The sequence below is a fragment of the Pyrgilauda ruficollis genome, unplaced genomic scaffold (assembly GCF_017590135.1).
Source record: "Pyrgilauda ruficollis isolate IOZ18807 unplaced genomic scaffold, ASM1759013v1 scaffold31, whole genome shotgun sequence".
NCBI lineage: Eukaryota > Metazoa > Chordata > Aves > Passeriformes > Passeridae > Pyrgilauda > Pyrgilauda ruficollis.
This window is the reverse complement of record NW_024524489.1, coordinates 1,376,529-1,393,236: the sequence shown is the minus strand read 5'-3', so window position 1 is coordinate 1,393,236 and position 16,708 is coordinate 1,376,529. Positions and strand designations below refer to the sequence as shown.

Here is a 16,708-nt window from a genome sequence, read left to right as displayed (position 1 = left end):
CACAAATCACATCCTCTATGATTAATTGGAAGATTATTTAAAAAAAAACAAAACAACACAACCTTTTGTTAACAACACAGATGAGCCAACTCTGCACTGAGGAAATGAAAATGACTCCACGCAGGTCATAAATACAAAATTTTATGTGGCATTTCAGTAAAAATACGCCTAAGTATAAATTTGCAACACTTTCGTGTAACAGACAACCCTGTGTAACATTTCCAAGAAGAAAACCCACAAAACAAGTGCCACCCCCACGGGGGCAGTACAGCTGCTCTGTTCTCAGGTAACTCACCTGAGCAGAAGGAATCCAGGTGCCAGATCCAGCAGCTGCCCACACTGTCCAAGGAGGTCACAGGGATGGTTCCTGGCTGTCCCTTCTCCCTCTGCACAGCTGCCTCTGCAGCCTGTTCCTGCAGCACTGCCTGGAATGTGAACCACAGCCTCAGGATGGCTCATTTGGGTCTGTACATTTCTTGCTGGTCTCCAAATCCCAGAGGGAGTCAGCACAGCTTTGGCAGAGCTAGGGGATTTCTCAGGGAGGGGAAGGAACTACCTCAGGTGGAGCTGAAACCTTTAAGGGTCCAGTTAGGTTGTTCTGCCCAGCTCCATTCTGAACCTTTGCAGGGAAACCCTCCAAAAGGAAACAATACATTGATGTCCAGGTTCCTTTTAAAGAATTTATGGACTCCTCACAAATCACAACCTCTATGATTAATTGGAAGATCAGCATTATTTAAAAAAAAAACAAAACAACACAACCTTTTGTTAACAACACAGATGAGCCAACGCTGCACTGAGGAAATGAAAATGACTCCACGCAGGTCATAAATACAAAATTTTATGTGGCATTTCAGTAAAAATACGCCTAAGTATAAATTTGCAACACTTTCGTGTAACAGACAACCCTGTGTAACATTTCCAAGAAGAAAACCCACAAAACAAGTGCCACCCCCACGGGGGCAGTAAATACAGAGCATTCCAAGACACACATACAAGTTTCACACAGATCCCAAGGACAGGAGGTTTGGAATGCTGGATGGATTTCCAGCCACTTGAAAAAGGAACCTACCAGATTTTTTTCCATTACTTGCTGTTAAGCATTCCCATTCCAGTGGCATGCAGCCCAACTGATATTTAAATTGCTTCTCACCAATTTTAAATTAATTTTGACACACAGCTCTAGTTCACAAGCCTTAAGGCCCTGTCCTTCATCAAAACATTTTGAACAGTGCCAACAGCAGCTTCTCCAAGGCTCTTTTGTCTATACTGAGGTTGCAAGAACAAATCCCATTTCTTCATGATTAATCCTAACAGAACAGAGATAACAGTACACCCAGATTGCACAAAAGGTTGATCCTGACTTTTTGGAAACACACCAAGTTTAAAACTATTGTCACAGTCTAATTAGCACTACGCACATGATTCAATTAAAATGTTTTAGTGGAAAAATACCTGATCCTGGAAGGTATATTAACATGACACTTCTACTGCACAGCTAATAGTTTTTCTGTTAAACACAAATTTAGCCTTTACAGCATTTGCTGCCTGTTGTTTCCCAAATAAATATTAGTCAAAACTGACTATCTCCAGTATCACACTACAGTAATTTTCCGACAAACATAAAATTAAGTTGGAGAGATCAATGGTTGCACAGTATCACCTTTTCTGAGCAAAGCCTTAACCACAGTTCAGTGATCTTAGCAATAAGATACACCAATACACATCAGATAGGGTCAAACCCAGTCTGCATTAATATTCCCTACTTTATTCATGGAAACACAGGAACAACATCCTTCCTGTGCTCAAGAACCCTCAGCAGTCTAACCAAGCTCATTTCTAGATTCACCAGACAGATGTAAGCTGCTGTCACCTGCTGCCTGCTTACTTAATCCCTGCTCATCAGTCTGGCACGACGGGAAACACTTCATCTCCTGGGTTTTAATAATCCAAACCCAACTGTGATGTGCCACAACAGAGGACATGTGAGCAGAGAATTCACACACACCACACCAAGGGGCTTCTGCTGTCTCCCACAGCATCTCACAGACCACGTGCCTTCTAGGACATTGTGCCATTTGGGGGTTGGTTTGCTTGTGAAATCCACAGGGAAACACAACTCTTGGGGGAAAACCTTTTTGTCTTCGAAGTGCACAGTTCTTCTCCTCACACTGCAGTGGCCACAAAGTTTTCTTGGTTTTTGCAGACAGAAGTGTAGCTTTCAAGAGGCTGCTGTGTGCCTCACCTACTGCTGAGTCAGCTCTACACCTGCTCAGTTACATGGGACAGCACCAAACACCACAAGCTGCTCTCAAGATAGTGCAATGTACAGATATCATCAAGTCTATGTTTCCACCTACGTGAAAGCACATTTAGAGGAGTCCACTATATGGAATTCACACTCCAGACTGGGAGTACTCCCTTAGAAATTTCAGACTCAGGATATGCAGTGTAATTTTCTTCTTTGAGCAGCTCTACCAGACAAATGCAGAGCTTCTACCACATAGTTTGAAAACATATGGGACAGGACATAGATGGGAAAGTTGAGCTTTCTTGGCAATTATGTTCTTTATAAGCATTAAAAAACAACAACAACAAAACAGCTTTCAACACAAATTGGCCCTATTAATCTCAATCTCAAAGGAAATCAGCATTTTGCACTTGCAGCTTCTAATAAGAGATGATCTCATCTCTGACTACTCTTCGTTCTTGAAGAACAAGATGAAATTCATGCATGTTAGCAAGGTTTATGCAATATATATATATTTTAAAATAATATCAAGATTAGGACATATCTTACGTTCATGATCATACATCAACAAAGCAGGAACATACAGGATTGCATGGAGGGTACTCCTCACCAAAAAAGACTTACATATCAACCCAAAGGAGTGATACACTGATATGTTTAATGACCCAAGTCTAGCCACATCTAATGCTGTCTACCTTCACTTTACACAGCTCAACATGTGCACATTTGTTCTGACAGAAGCAGCAAAACCCAAAGCTCCTCACCACTACCCACCTGTGCCCCCTCTCCTTCCCCAGTGTGGTGATTCCAAAAGTAGAAAAGTGATCAAAGGTAAAACCCAAAGTGCCTCTTCAGATAGCATCACTAAAGCAGCTTGAGTTCTGCCAAAAGCATTCCGAGTTGGAAATGGCAGGCCTGCACTGCACATGACAAACTTGTACTGGCAAGACAAACACAACTTACTGACTACAAAGTGAGTACTTCCTACTACAACCTCCTGATGGGAACAAACTACCAAAAGAAAAAAAAAATTAGTTGTGCTTTGGCAAAATTTCCCCCCAAATTACCTTCCTTTAAACCTTCTAAAAGTCCCAACACATTTTAAACATTTAGCTGCCACTCTCTTTCTGGAGGTTTTTAATTACTCCAACTCCTTGGGTCAAATACCTCAAGCTGCACAGCCTCTGGATCACCAAAAACTGACACGTCTGGGGGTGAGCTGCAGGATCAACTTCCAAAACAAACACAAATAGAAATGGAAGAGAAAGGTGCTTCAGCTGAAAGTGATAAAAACAAACCCATGGTACAGAACATTTCTGATAGAAGACCAGTAAGGTGCCTCCTTTCACTAGTGAATTGTCTCTGTGCTTCTGTGGCATTTGGGAACAATCAACATTCAGACAGAAAAGTCACAGTCCTACCAAGCTACCCTGGAGTTAAAAGCCCTGATCTTGCTCAGAGGTCAGTCCTTAGAGGGACACACACACAATGATCATTTCAGAGCTGGTGAACTGAGGCTGACACCCCCATTTTCTCTGAGGACATAGAACAGATAAGACACTGACTCTGATTGTCACGGCTAAGGTCACACAACACACAGCAAATGTGCTTATCAAAGAAAGTAAGCAAGTACTAAGCTTAAAAAAAGAGGAGCCTGCTGGCAGAGCAGAGCTTTGCGTAAACACCAACGACAAATCAAGTGTAAGCTCCAGCTTCAGACCCTGCAGGGGTCTGACACTTCTTTGGTCCAAGTGTACAAGAGACAGCACTGGGAACACTAGAGCTCCTTCTCAGCCCCCTGACTCTTGCGCTGCCTCACTGTGCTTTCAGTCTCTGATTCAGCTAACGGCTGCTCACTTAAGTCTTCCGCTTCTTCTCCCCCTGATTCTTTTCCAAGTGCTAAATCCTCCTCCGACTCATCAGCACTTGAGTTTGCTGCATCCTCTCCTTCGGAGAGGTCCTTGGCGTCGGCGGCCTCGTCCGCGGAGAGCTCCGCCGCCTCCTGCGGCTCCTCCAGCGCCGCGTTCTCCGCGTTCTCCTTGGTGATGGCTTCTTCTAAACAAAGCAGAGACCGCCGTTAGACTGACCCGCGCAGCACAGCCTCTCAAAGGTGCAGGGACATGCTCTGAAATACTGAGGAACATTAGCACGGGTTACGGTTATTACTCCAGCCGGGATTGGAACCAGGTGATTCTTAAAGTTCCTTCCGACCTGAACTGTTCTGTGGTTCTGTGATTGAAAACTTTTACTTATTTTTCAGTTATTTCCTTAAATCTTCAGTAGATTTCTCCTCCATTTCTGTTCATTTTCCTTGCATGGCAGGCACAGAGAGACTTTCACTTTATTCCACTGAGTTACAAAGCAAAGACAAACCAATTTTACTTGGCTCCTGGATTACTGACTCACACCTAAAATCTGAAGCGTGTTGCCCTTCCTCCTACAAATTTACACTTGAAACTACAGCTTCTCAGCCTCTCAAAGAGTTCTTACCAGGCATTTCAGCACTGTGTTTTGACTTGGCTGGGCAGAGGCAGTCTGAAATCAAAACCAGAACCTGTGGAAAGGAAAAAGGCATTTATTAGCAATAATAAAACCAAGATTTATTAGTAATTGCAAAAGTCCCCGCACTCATTCTTTTTAGACAGATATACACAATCACATTTACAAAATTGTATTATCTTGCTTAGAGATAAGAGCTAAATAAAAACATGGAAAAAAGTGCATTCTCAGTGTGTACTAACCAGCATTCCCTGCCTTCTACTACCCATTTTCTGCCTCCTACTTTCCTAAATTTATTCAGTACTGACACTGCTCACAGCTGAAGAACAGCTCAAAGCACAGTTGAGAATTTTTACTTTCTGAAAATTTATGAAAAAGTCTTGGTCAAGATTTCCTGTACTTTGGGATGTTATTCCATTCCTATCCCTGGCTCCCCAATACAGATGTGTGCTCCATCTTTTGTGTTCATTATTTGACCAGCCCAGGGCAGAACTCAAAATGCAAGGAAGACATTTGTGCCTCATTGTCACATGCTAAGAATAGTGCAAAGAAAAAGACAGAGCTGACACCATGTGAAACAAATATATTTCAATCATGGAAAAGAGCTGAGAGATTAACTTCACATTTTTTCAGCTTTTTCAGTTGGGGTTTTTTTTAGTGAAGGAGTAAGGAGAGTTTCTTTTAAAACATGAGATTCACTTGCTCCTAGTTATACTAACTTTTGCTCTCATTTGGTGAAAACCTACCATCCAGGAAAAATGCAGCTGTTGAAATTGAATAATCAAAAACATTTGCTTGTATACAACAATTCTGTATGCACATCAAGTATAAAAATATGGTTTTACCTAAATTCAAATTTCAACTGCATTGAAATCACTTCCCAGCACTACTGGGGAATACACTGAAAAAATTTTTCTTTATTTCACTAATATTTGGGCTGAAGGGCAGAGATCCACGTCCCAGAAACAACTTTTACACATCCTACAAGGAATAGTGACTTAGCAGCAGGCTAAACCAGGTACCAGCAGAACTGTTTGAACTGTCCTTGCAGTTGCAGAATGTGCTTGTGGAACAGGCAACTAATCTGAAAAAAACCTAAACCCCCAAATCTCCAAAGCCTTAGAAAATATTTTCATCCTTTGATTTTGAGTAACAGTGTGGCAGAACCTTTACATTGCTGACTCCCACAAAACCAATTCCTCTGTGGTTAATAAAACTCCCCACAAAAGCTGTGTTCTTAGAAATTTGGAGTCTTGATCAACTCTGACCACACACATTCCACCCTTAAGTGGAAAAATCTTACATACAAAAAGGCCAATACAAGAATCACTCCTTTTAGTGGATGGACTGAACAAATCTAAATTGAAGCATTTCATAAGAATTTGAAAAGACTTTATAAGAAGGTGACCTGATTTGTATTGAGGGCACTGACCACCTGTCTGGGGAGCCTTTTGCAGTGTTTAACCACCCTCTGCTTCCTCATGTCCAGTCTAAACCTCCCTGGCACAGCTTTAATCCACTCTCACACATTCTGGATGTCACAGGGAAGAGATATTAGTATTCAGCAATACATTATTAAAGTGAGGTATATTTAAATACATCTTATGAGCAAAGTTGGTTTTATTTTTTTCACAAGATAATGCAAAGCAAGAGTTCTAGTTAACTGAGAAAAAAAGGAATGTTCTCTTACCAATCCCAGGAGCAGGCCAATCAGCAAGGTGGCTAAGATGAAGATGGCATAGGAAATCCAAACATGAACTCCAAGAGTGCCCGTGAGGTAGTTATGAATTTGCTGGAAATTAGAGCAAGATACTTAATAACTTCATACCTAAAACCACTTAGGACTTCTACTGCCAACACCATCACGTGAATTGCTGTCTGATTAAGACCTTTCATTTAACAATATTTATACTGAAGTCTTCTCCTTTTGACACCATTAAATCTTGGGGGTTTTTATTAATTTGTTCCCATTAAAAGGCTTTTTAGGCAGAGGATGCACAATTCCTTGTCCCTAAGACACTCAGCATTACAGATGACACACAACCTTTACTGCAGATGGATGGATGAGGAGCCTTGCAGCTTGCAGGAAAGTATCACAACATCCTTCATCCTTATGTGGCATCTGGTCATTAACTAAAATTAAGCCATTCAGCTCTTCCTTAAGCTTTTTAGCTCTTAAAAGGAGCCACACACTCTAAGCATACACTAAATAAATTATTTCACTTCTAAATTTAAATATAATAACCCAAATACAGTACTAAGATTTCTTTCAAACTTTGGTCTGTTCCTCAAACCCACAAATTCAACTGGCTGAGTCAAGCAGCACATGGAGTCAGTGGGCTGGTAGGAAGTCAATTATGACATTAAATCTCTTTCAAAACAAACCATAATAAACATTTACAGGAGTTTAAATACAAAAATTCCAGAGTCTTCTTTTTAAATGTCAGAGCATCTTTTGATATTTATTAAGGCCTAAGCAAAGACAGCAGAGCAGGAGGAGTGAGGAAATGTACACCTGAAATACTCATCGAAATGGAACACAAATTAGAGGTTTCTTCCCAGGACAGTTAATCTTTCAGGAAGGAGACTACAGAGAAACAACACCATTTCAGAACACCACGGAAGAGAAACATCAGAAGCCTATAAAAAGTAAATATTATCCAGTGAAAGAATCAGAGATACACAACTCAGAGCTCTGCTTGATTCTGTTAGTTTGGTGTTCTGTAAAAGTGATTCCAACTTGTTCCAACTCTCAACTACAATTCTTTTCTGAAGCACATGTTACAATAATAACATATTTTGCTGCAATCAAACACAATCTCACTGACACTCAAAGGTTTTAAGAGGATGTTTCCTAACCAGAATCCGAAAATTCTCAGTATTTGGATGCCATGGAATAACTTGGAAAGTTCCCAAATGAAAGCATCTTGAAATATTTTGAAGTAAAATATGCTTTAATATTTTAAAGCACACTTCAGTGTAGCTAAGCACTTCTCCTTTACTTCTGATAATTACTCTATTATCCAAATTCATCATGTACCTACACAAGTGGTGCTGCCAGTTTGAACCCCAGACACAGAAATTATTACTAAAAAACCCCCTTGCCCTCCCTTCTCCTGGGCAATACATGATGCAACTCCCACAAAAGGATAATACAAATATTTAGTTATGTACTGACTTTTAAACATACGATTATTCTAAGCATAAAAAGGAGTACAGAAAACACTGTACAGTTACTTACCCTGATCCATCCCGAGAAGTGAAACAGCCCTGCCATGCCATGCATCCTGGAAAACAAGGAAATGGAAGGACAGGTTCACAGCAGCCCTGTAGCTCGTCTCCCCATTCCTAAATATCCTACAGCTCTTCTTCCTTCTCACATGAAAAATAAGGACCCTCTCTGGGTCTTTGATGTGGATTTGTACATAATGGCTTCAACCAGAATGAACTGCAGGCCACTCACACCTTGGATTCATCCTTTGTGCCATGCAAGCTTTCTACAATATTTCTAAGCAAATCCCTCTCTCTAAAAACAAATTCTTAAATATCCCGTAAGCACTACACTGCTATTCCAAAGGGAGACAAAAGCCTCTCTTGTAGAGAAATAAACAAGAAACCCTTAAAGCTAAAGGCTGCCCAGTAGCCAGAAGCCATGAAGCAATAATTTACATCAACACATGCATGAATCCAGGACTCAACAGATATTGAAAATGCCACTTTACATAATGCTCACTGGCTGTATTTTTTCTTTTAATCTCTTTTCAAAAAGACATAAACAAGCCCTAGCAGGCACAAACAAAAGCAAATGCAGAAAATAAGCTGCCTTTATAGGTGAGAAGCTGGGAATCAGGCTGTCGATACTGATGGCTTCTGCAAAGCCTGCAAGTCTAAGGAATAAAAGTCTTTTGTCTTTAAACTGTCAACACAGGACCCTCACTGAACAACCAGACATAAAACATTGTTCTTGTTAACAAAAACCAAGGGTTACATTATAGAAGATGGAGACTTCCATCCTGCTACAGGCTCCACAGCTTCCCATTTCCTCTCTAAGATGTAGCCTTGAAGATCTTCCAGGGTCCGGGAGCCGCGGTATCTGCGAAACACTCCATCGTTGGCACTGCAAAACGAACCCCCGTCAGCACAGGCAGCCCCCAAACTCCGGGGTAAAAACCCAACCAAAACCCCAGACACCTTACAGATTTCACTTGCTCAGAGCTGGGGGTTTGGGAACTGTAATCCACGATGCAAAATCTCAGTTTTTAAACAGCATGGGGTTTTGCCATTTATAAAGCTGCTATTTTTCTTAAATATTCACTGCACTACAGCAAATACTCCAAAGCATGTGAGGTGAACAACCAAACTGTTTCTAAATACAAGTCAGAATTAAAAGTGCTTTGCATTTGTATCTGCACAACTCATAATACTCTGACTTAATGGAGGGTTCAATATTTTAAGGATGGCATCACCTTATTGGAGAAGAGATACAGCAAATGTCTTCTCTGCTCCATTTTTTAAAGTATGGATAACAGGGAAACTTAGTAAAGTCACTTAAACTCAAGAAAAGCTTCACATAAGGAATTCATCATGCAATCAAAGCTACAGTAACCTGAGCTGAAATTGAAAGTCACTATTCCTTCAATTTCCCCTGCTTTTCAGTTACAGATTAAATCAAGTGACAAGTAGGAGTCAACAGCTGCAGTTTCCAGTATGACACACTTACTGGTAAATTGTAGGAAGTGTTGTGACAAAGAAACGACCACTCAAGCCTAGAAAGGGAAGGAAACAACACAAACAGTTCAGCAACACTGAAATTTCTCAGCATTCTGACTTATCTATAAATACCTACATATCTGTATTTTAGAGCAGGCTGCACAGCTTTCACCAGTGTTTTGTAAATGCAGGTTAACAGTTTGTCTTCAGAGATGCTACAAACAGTAACAGGTACTAAGTATTGGTTATAAATGAAGGAAAAATGTTTAGCTTGAAGAATGTTTACAGAGAGGTGATCTTCCTCATCAATGGATTTGTCATCCCAGTATCTGTACACAGCTGAAATTCTGGATCAGCCCAGCATTAGAAGCACTCAGAATCCATTAGAAAAGGCTGAATTCCTATAGGCAGTAACTGCAATTCATATAAAGTACCAGTGTAAAGAGTATGGTTATTTAACTTTGCCTTTTATAAAATTCTGTGAAAATCTTTTGGGAAATGAAGGCCTTATGCAGCCTTCAATAAAGCAAACAGCTCTAGGCAACACGATTAGCCATGGAAAATGATTGGTGCAAGAGGGTTTCTGCCTTTAGAGACAAAGATGAGCCATACTGAAATAAGCCAGGTATTTTTAAAAGTTTCACTGGTAATGTTTTCCTCAGTATGAATTCCTCTAGGAAATAGGCAAAAAAGGGTTATAGCTTTTTTTTTTTTGTTGTTTGGTATTTTGTTTGAAGACATGTAAAGGAAATGGTCTTTAAAGGTCCAGAAAGGAGAGCTTCTTTGCTTCAACTTCTGAGCTCTCGGCCTTTATTGCTATGAGAGGCAGGGTGATGAAAAACTTTCTGAAACAGCTAAAAGTTGTGTCAGCACAGGGAAACAAAGCAAAGAAACCAACAAGTGTAACAGCAGAATTAATAAAGTAGACAGCACAGCTGCACAAGGAAAAGTGGGTGGAGAGTCACAAAGAACATAATTAGCTTAAGAGCAGAGAAAGTCATGGGAACACTGACAGGCTTTTTGAAGTTCTTACAAATGCCACTCAGGCAAAGGAAATGAAACTGCTCAAACCTCTCACCTGTGGCCTATCCTAGAGTGAACACCTCAGAAGCAACTCTGAAATCTAAAAGTTATGAAATGCACCTGAGCTCCCCCAATGTTTTTGGAGGCGGTTTGCTGGTTATCTAAGGCACCTCCCTAGATTGCTAAAAGCAGATGTGAGTCAGCTACAAAATTTAAGAACACATTAAATCGTTTTGGTGCCTGTTTAATACAGTCTTGAATTGACTACAGTTAAGCATCTGACTGTCTGACACCCACTATGAAATCAGCAGTTAATAAAAAATTTAAAAACCCTTTTATCTGAGGTATTTCAGAGGTATGCACACCTCCAAAAATGTACAAAGAATAGAGATGTCATCTAAAACTCCAGCTGCTTTCAGCCAACAACCACTCAAAGAAGACAGAAGATCCAAGCAGTCTTGTTGTAATTCCAGGTAAATGTTGTGATCAGGAGGTTAAAAAAGGCACCACAAATATGCAGAATTTAAGGGTCCAGAAGCATCTCCACTATTTGTTCCACACTGAATGTTTCAATGGAGAAGATGAGGCAAGAGGAAGCACTTTAAGGCTGGAACATCAAGGGACTGAAATCTGCTGTGAAGCCATTAAGACTCTGGTGGATTAATTCTTCAGGCATCTCCTGCAATTAAGCACCATGAATGGCCACTTTCTCCTGCTGGTTTGGGAAGTGCCATTTTATGTAACTCTGCATTCATCTCGTGGTTTTCCCCTAATTTAACACATTTTGACTACTTTCAATTCAATGAAGGGGTTACATAACTAAGACTAATTAAAGTACCACTGTGCAAGCAAGAAAGGAGACAGAGCACTTAAAACACAACTGAAAGGCTGATGCAAAGCCCACAGTGAAAATACCTCAGTAACTTTGGAGAGCTCCATAGAAACTCTTATCTTCCAAATTACATCAGCACCAAAGGTCAAATACGTAATGTTAGTTTTCCAGTTTGAGCATTCCTTACTTCTAGAAGTGCCTGCAGCTCCCAGTGCTGAGCTGGATGTTGTAGGTTTATTGCATGAGCTTTGGTACAAATTCATCATTTTGGTCAGTCCTTTGACTCAGAAGAAACCCAAGCTTAGGGGTCAGGACTCTCAGCAACATTGGAAATTCAAGTATTAAGTTTACATCTATTTAAGCAAGATAATATTAAAACTCATCTGTTCATTACACTATATAATGATTAGTATATGCAGCTTTTTGATACTAGATTTCTTTTATACTTGTGAACTTTTAACAAGACATGAACCTCCACAGGTCTAGAACAGCTGGCATTTTCTTGTCAACTTAGATTGCTGATTCTGAGACAAGAATTTTGATACAGCAAATCTGTTCAGCATGTATTCAACTAATAAACATATTTCTCACACACTTTATAAAGCAAAAACAAAGAAAAATCAGTAAAGTCTGGCCTTTTTTTTTCTAACATCCCATCTATCAGTCTTTTGATACTGCTGATAAAATCCTTTATCCCCACAAAGCCAAAACAAGCATGAAGCATTCCCAGGAGATGCAGAGGTTTATACAATATTAATACTGCTTGTACAACGACACATTCAAAACTTTGAAGAGAGTCACCAAAGGAATAAATTAGATTGCACTCATGCTTCTGTGAATAGTTAGGGAAGTGTTTTTATAAACATATTTGCATATGTGCATCACCAACAGGAAACAGCAATAACATCTGTAATATAAAGCACTGCCACAATTAAAACAGTCAATTAACCAGCAGCATGCTGGAAACAGGTAGCAACTTTAATTAAAGCAGGCTTGCTCTACCACACCCTGAAATTCTCCTAACGGGAGGCTACAGAGCTGGAATCTTCTGCAGACAGGTTGGAGGAACGAGACAGGCAGCAGCTTCCAGTGAAGAAGATTAAAATAGAGAATAAGCCTCTTGTAAGTCAGTATTAAGCCAAATCACCCCCCCAATTCTTTAATCCTTCAAATTGAGTTTATGAACTTCAGAAATACGACCTGTATGGAGAAACAAAGTGTGGAGAACATCATTTTGACTGTGAAGCCCAAATAAACAGTAAATGGCAGCTGTATTGAGTAGTTGCTGTTATTGAAACACTCAGCTGCATGCTGTACCTGGCTCCTGAGTGACATCCACTTTTCCAACAGTGATGCCGAGCCGCTCGCTCTCCCTGGCAAAGCTCTCCCAGGTGGCCTCGATCTGCTGGCAGGCTGGACACCAAGGAGCATAACTGAAGGGAGAAGGCAGGGAAGTATTTTAATGCTCTTACACTTAAAGACATGCAAATTGAGTTATCGTACAGAGAATGTACAAACGTGTCCATCACAAAGCAAAAAACCTACAGTTTTTCTTAATCTAGTCTACTGAATAAGACAATCAAAATTTGTTTATCAATCCCTATGTTCCTCCCCATGTTATTAGAACAAAACAAATCACAGATTTGAGAAATTCATATCCCAGCTCCTCACCACTTGTGATTTATTCTATTTACATAGGAAATAAAATACATTTCCATGTCAGCTATCTGAATTACTGAAGCCAGGCTGTCCTCTGAAGCAGCATCCTTCACCACAGCATTTTGTATTGATTTTCCACACCTCACAAGTTCCTGAAATTACATTTGCCTTGGCCCACTACTCCATACATCACAACATGCCCTTTATGATAGCAGTCATGAGAGACTTAAAAAGAGCACACATCAAATTCCTGCTGCTCATACTTACCTTGTTTTTACCCAGGATTCATTTCAGAAAAATAGGAGTGCTCTTTTCAAGAATTGAATTTTCTACACTCTCAATCAGAAGAATTAAACCAATTTTGCAACTCTTGGTAATCAATATGGAAACAGAGCAGCTAATATAAAGGATAACATCAGATAAAATTGATAATAAAATCCCTTTTTTTCACCTTTCTGTATTTTAGCCTAACTTGGTTGGCCAAGCCTGCATGAAACTTGTGCAGCTTGCCAGGCTCTGTCAGACACACCAAAGGGAACCAGGACTGGGAGGTACAGACTGAGCTGGGGCAATTCCCCATGCACAGACTCAGCCTTTTACTCATGAGGAGAGACCTTGATGGGGTTCAATCCAATTTACCAGGGCAGGCATGGAGGATTCTGGCAGCAAAAGCAGTGTGAGTCTGGGGACACTCTCCTGGTCACAGGGCTCCACAGATGCCACCACACAACCCATCCATTGCAAATCATAGAAACACATTCCCTCCTGGGCAGAGTCCAAGATCCTTAGCACAAAACCATCACTGGGAACCCTCACAAGGTTCTCCACTCCTTTGGTTTGTCTGCCACCACTGCTGTGTGAGCTAGGGACTGGCAATCCCTGTTCTCTGGCTGTCAGCAGGAATGCTTACTTCCCTACTGGCTGCAGACAGAGATCTCCCCTGCCACCCCCAGATGTTTCATATGAATCAAGCTTAATGTAGAACAGGTCATTTCTCACAGAAGAGGTGGAATTAAATGTACTCTGAGTGTTTTGTGGTCGTTTTGAAACTCCCGTATTAAAAAAAGGAAATCTTGTCACTTGGCAGTTTAAAGGACACAAATTAAAAATACTTGTTTTATTTAATTGCAGTAGAAATTTATGAGTCTAACTGTGAAAGCCTGTATCTTGTCTTTTTAAGTCAACATCATCCCGTGTGAAAGCATCTGCAAAAAGGACATCAGTCTTATCTTGCCAAGAGACAGCCCCTCAGTATCTTTCCAAAAGATGCTGGAAACAAGTCTCACATGCAGCAATGTTCTCCATTGTGCTGCTGGCCCAGAGAGAGCTTTTAATAACAGTCTGACAGATACTGTACTTCACAAACAGGATTATTTCATTATAGAAGCTTGACTGATAAATAAGAACCTGCAAACATCCATCAGATAATGCAGCTGGTGTTGATCTAAAATGAAAGAGAGAAGTTTGACTGTTTTCTACATCCAGCTTCTCTAGACATCTCAAATTCACACCATGAGATTTTCAAAATGAATACATCCTTTAGCCTGTTTAATCTGATTTTGGAATAGAAATTTCGACCCCATCAAAATTTATATTTACATTTGACATGCATGAGCATTTCTCCCGAATGAAGTGGAATATTCAATACACGACTAACACTCATATGATTGAAAATATTTCCTTTAGTTCAAAGCAACATGAAAATCTACCCATGCTACAGTTCAGCAGTGACAGGACATAACAGTGAACTTCACAAAAAGCTGTGGTTGTTGGCTGTCTAGTTTTCAGTATCAATATTGGACATGGGATGGCAATAGTTCCATATAATGCTGCAAGATCCAGCCACTCCAGCTGAACACTGGCACAGACAATCAGGATTAAAATATTTGCTTTACGTTCCTGAAATTACACATCCAATTCTTGCCAGCCAGGAAACAGCCTGTCCCCACACGTTCAAGAGAGAACTTGCAATAAACATCAGATTTCTGCAAGAGTTACCACTGCTGTTTATCTCAACACCCTCACTTTCCTGAAGCTTTCATGTCTGCAATTGCTGTGCAGCATCAAGGAGTTCATGATTGCCCCCTGGATATAACAAATAAATTACATGACCAAAGCTTTATTGTGTCTCTTTCTCACTCTTAGAATACTGAAAGAGTAAGTAAGAGGAGGTAAGTTACTGAACAGTAAAATACCTCACACTTAGGACATCTTTATCAAAAGTTTCAAAAAACTTTCTGCACCCTGAAGGACTAAGGGAAGTACTTGATTTCAACAGGGTCTTCTAATGAATCCTTTACAACTGTGGCCGATTTGTATTTCCACAGAATTTATGGTACAACTACCATTCTTAAATTCATAGAAAAAAATATCATCTGTAGGAGCAGGGAAACAGACCCTCATGTCTGCTGTGGAATCAGCCTTTGTTACTTTTCAAGGCACAAAGTGCAAGAGCAGGTCCCTGGCAAAAGCAGATGTAACCAAATTTCTTCTGCCATACCCCAGGCAGGCCAGGAAACAATTAGCATTTTGTCAACACCACCAAATTTCAGGCTGTCACTCCCATTCCTCCTCCCTTGTGCACAAGGGGGTAGCTCCATTAACCTGCAGGGCACAGTGCCGTGCAAAAGGTGTGACAAGAAAACAGGCCTCTCCAAGTCAAAAATCAAAGCCTTCTGGAATTTAAATCAAGACTTGGGAACTCTGTTAAGGAAGGAAAGCTTGCAGTAGCCTGTTACACATTAAGAGGCAACTTGCTGATCTCTATCATAGCTAGAAGTGACACACAGCCAAACTATTCGCTGCAAGCAGGTATTGCACATTCCTCAACACACACCTCATTCCTGATGCTTCCAGACCTCTTCCACAGCAGAGTTTTACAGCTCAAATGTTCTCACACACGGTCAGCCTGCCATAAAAAAGGCAGCAAACATCTATCACTGCAACAATGACTGACCTCAGTGCACTAAAATCACTATTTCCAAGCATCCAGGGGTTTTCTCCTGTTCCTACTCCATTTACAATAATACCTAAAGCTTTTTGCAGAGGGCATAAAGAAAGCAATTGCAAAGCAAAATTTGAAGCTCTCAGACTCAGGCTTTGCTTTTGACTTCTATTTATCTCTGATCTAAAGCACAAAAGAACAAGCTTTGGCTTTCAAATACCAACAACTTCACTGAGGCAGTACAGAAAACCCAGTCAAGTGAAAACCAGTTTGAGCAAAGGTGCCAGTCAGCTCCATCACCCCCAGCGGATCAGTAAACACAAAGACTTTGCTAAGATGTACTGATGCAGCTCCCAGCCACTTCTCTCTCTGCCCGCACCTGCCTGGCTACTGAATTCATCATTTCACTCCGTTTCAAGTACATTTAACTGACTCTTTTTATCTGCCTTCTCACTGCCATTACCAACAATAACAGATGTAACCTTGAGTACCATGCCACACTTTGCTCTAATGGCAATTCCACCAAGTTGCACGAATCTAGGGAAAAGGAAAACCAGCTCATGGATACAGGCATGAGAGGATTTGCTGAACAGAAACCAGCAAAACCTGCTTAAACCAAGCTGCTTGATGGAGTTCGTATTGGCAATGAAGTTAAAATAAGAGCAAAAATGTTGGGACAGTACCCAATAGAATGGTAAAAGCAGCATCAGAATGGAATTCTTATTTTTATTGTTTTAAATAGTTTTGCCTTATTGCTACAGATCTCACAAGCATACAAAAATAAAAAAAT

The 16,708-nt window shown here is 40.5% G+C and overlaps 1 protein-coding gene across 2 annotated transcripts in view; it reads right to left on the bottom strand.

Moving 5' to 3' along the window:
- Positions 1 to 823: 823 nt before the first annotated feature.
- Positions 824 to 16,708, bottom strand: part of TMX4 (thioredoxin related transmembrane protein 4) — a 21,307-nt gene continuing 5,422 nt past the window's right edge. Inside the window, exons 2-8 of one of the 2 annotated variants that reach the window (XM_041473959.1) lie at positions 12,633 to 12,748; positions 9,471 to 9,516; positions 8,739 to 8,867; positions 7,992 to 8,037; positions 6,441 to 6,542; positions 4,742 to 4,805; positions 824 to 4,306 (exon numbers count right to left, since the gene is read on the bottom strand). In XM_041473959.1, coding sequence (XP_041329893.1) covers positions 4,029 to 4,306; positions 4,742 to 4,805; positions 6,441 to 6,542; positions 7,992 to 8,037; positions 8,739 to 8,867; positions 9,471 to 9,516; positions 12,633 to 12,748 — 781 coding nt within the window. In that variant the 3' untranslated portion in view covers positions 824 to 4,028. The remainder of the gene's footprint in view (positions 4,307 to 4,741; positions 4,806 to 6,440; positions 6,543 to 7,991; positions 8,038 to 8,738; positions 8,868 to 9,470; positions 9,517 to 12,632; positions 12,749 to 16,708) is intronic. The other variant, XM_041473960.1, reaches the window with a different exon arrangement.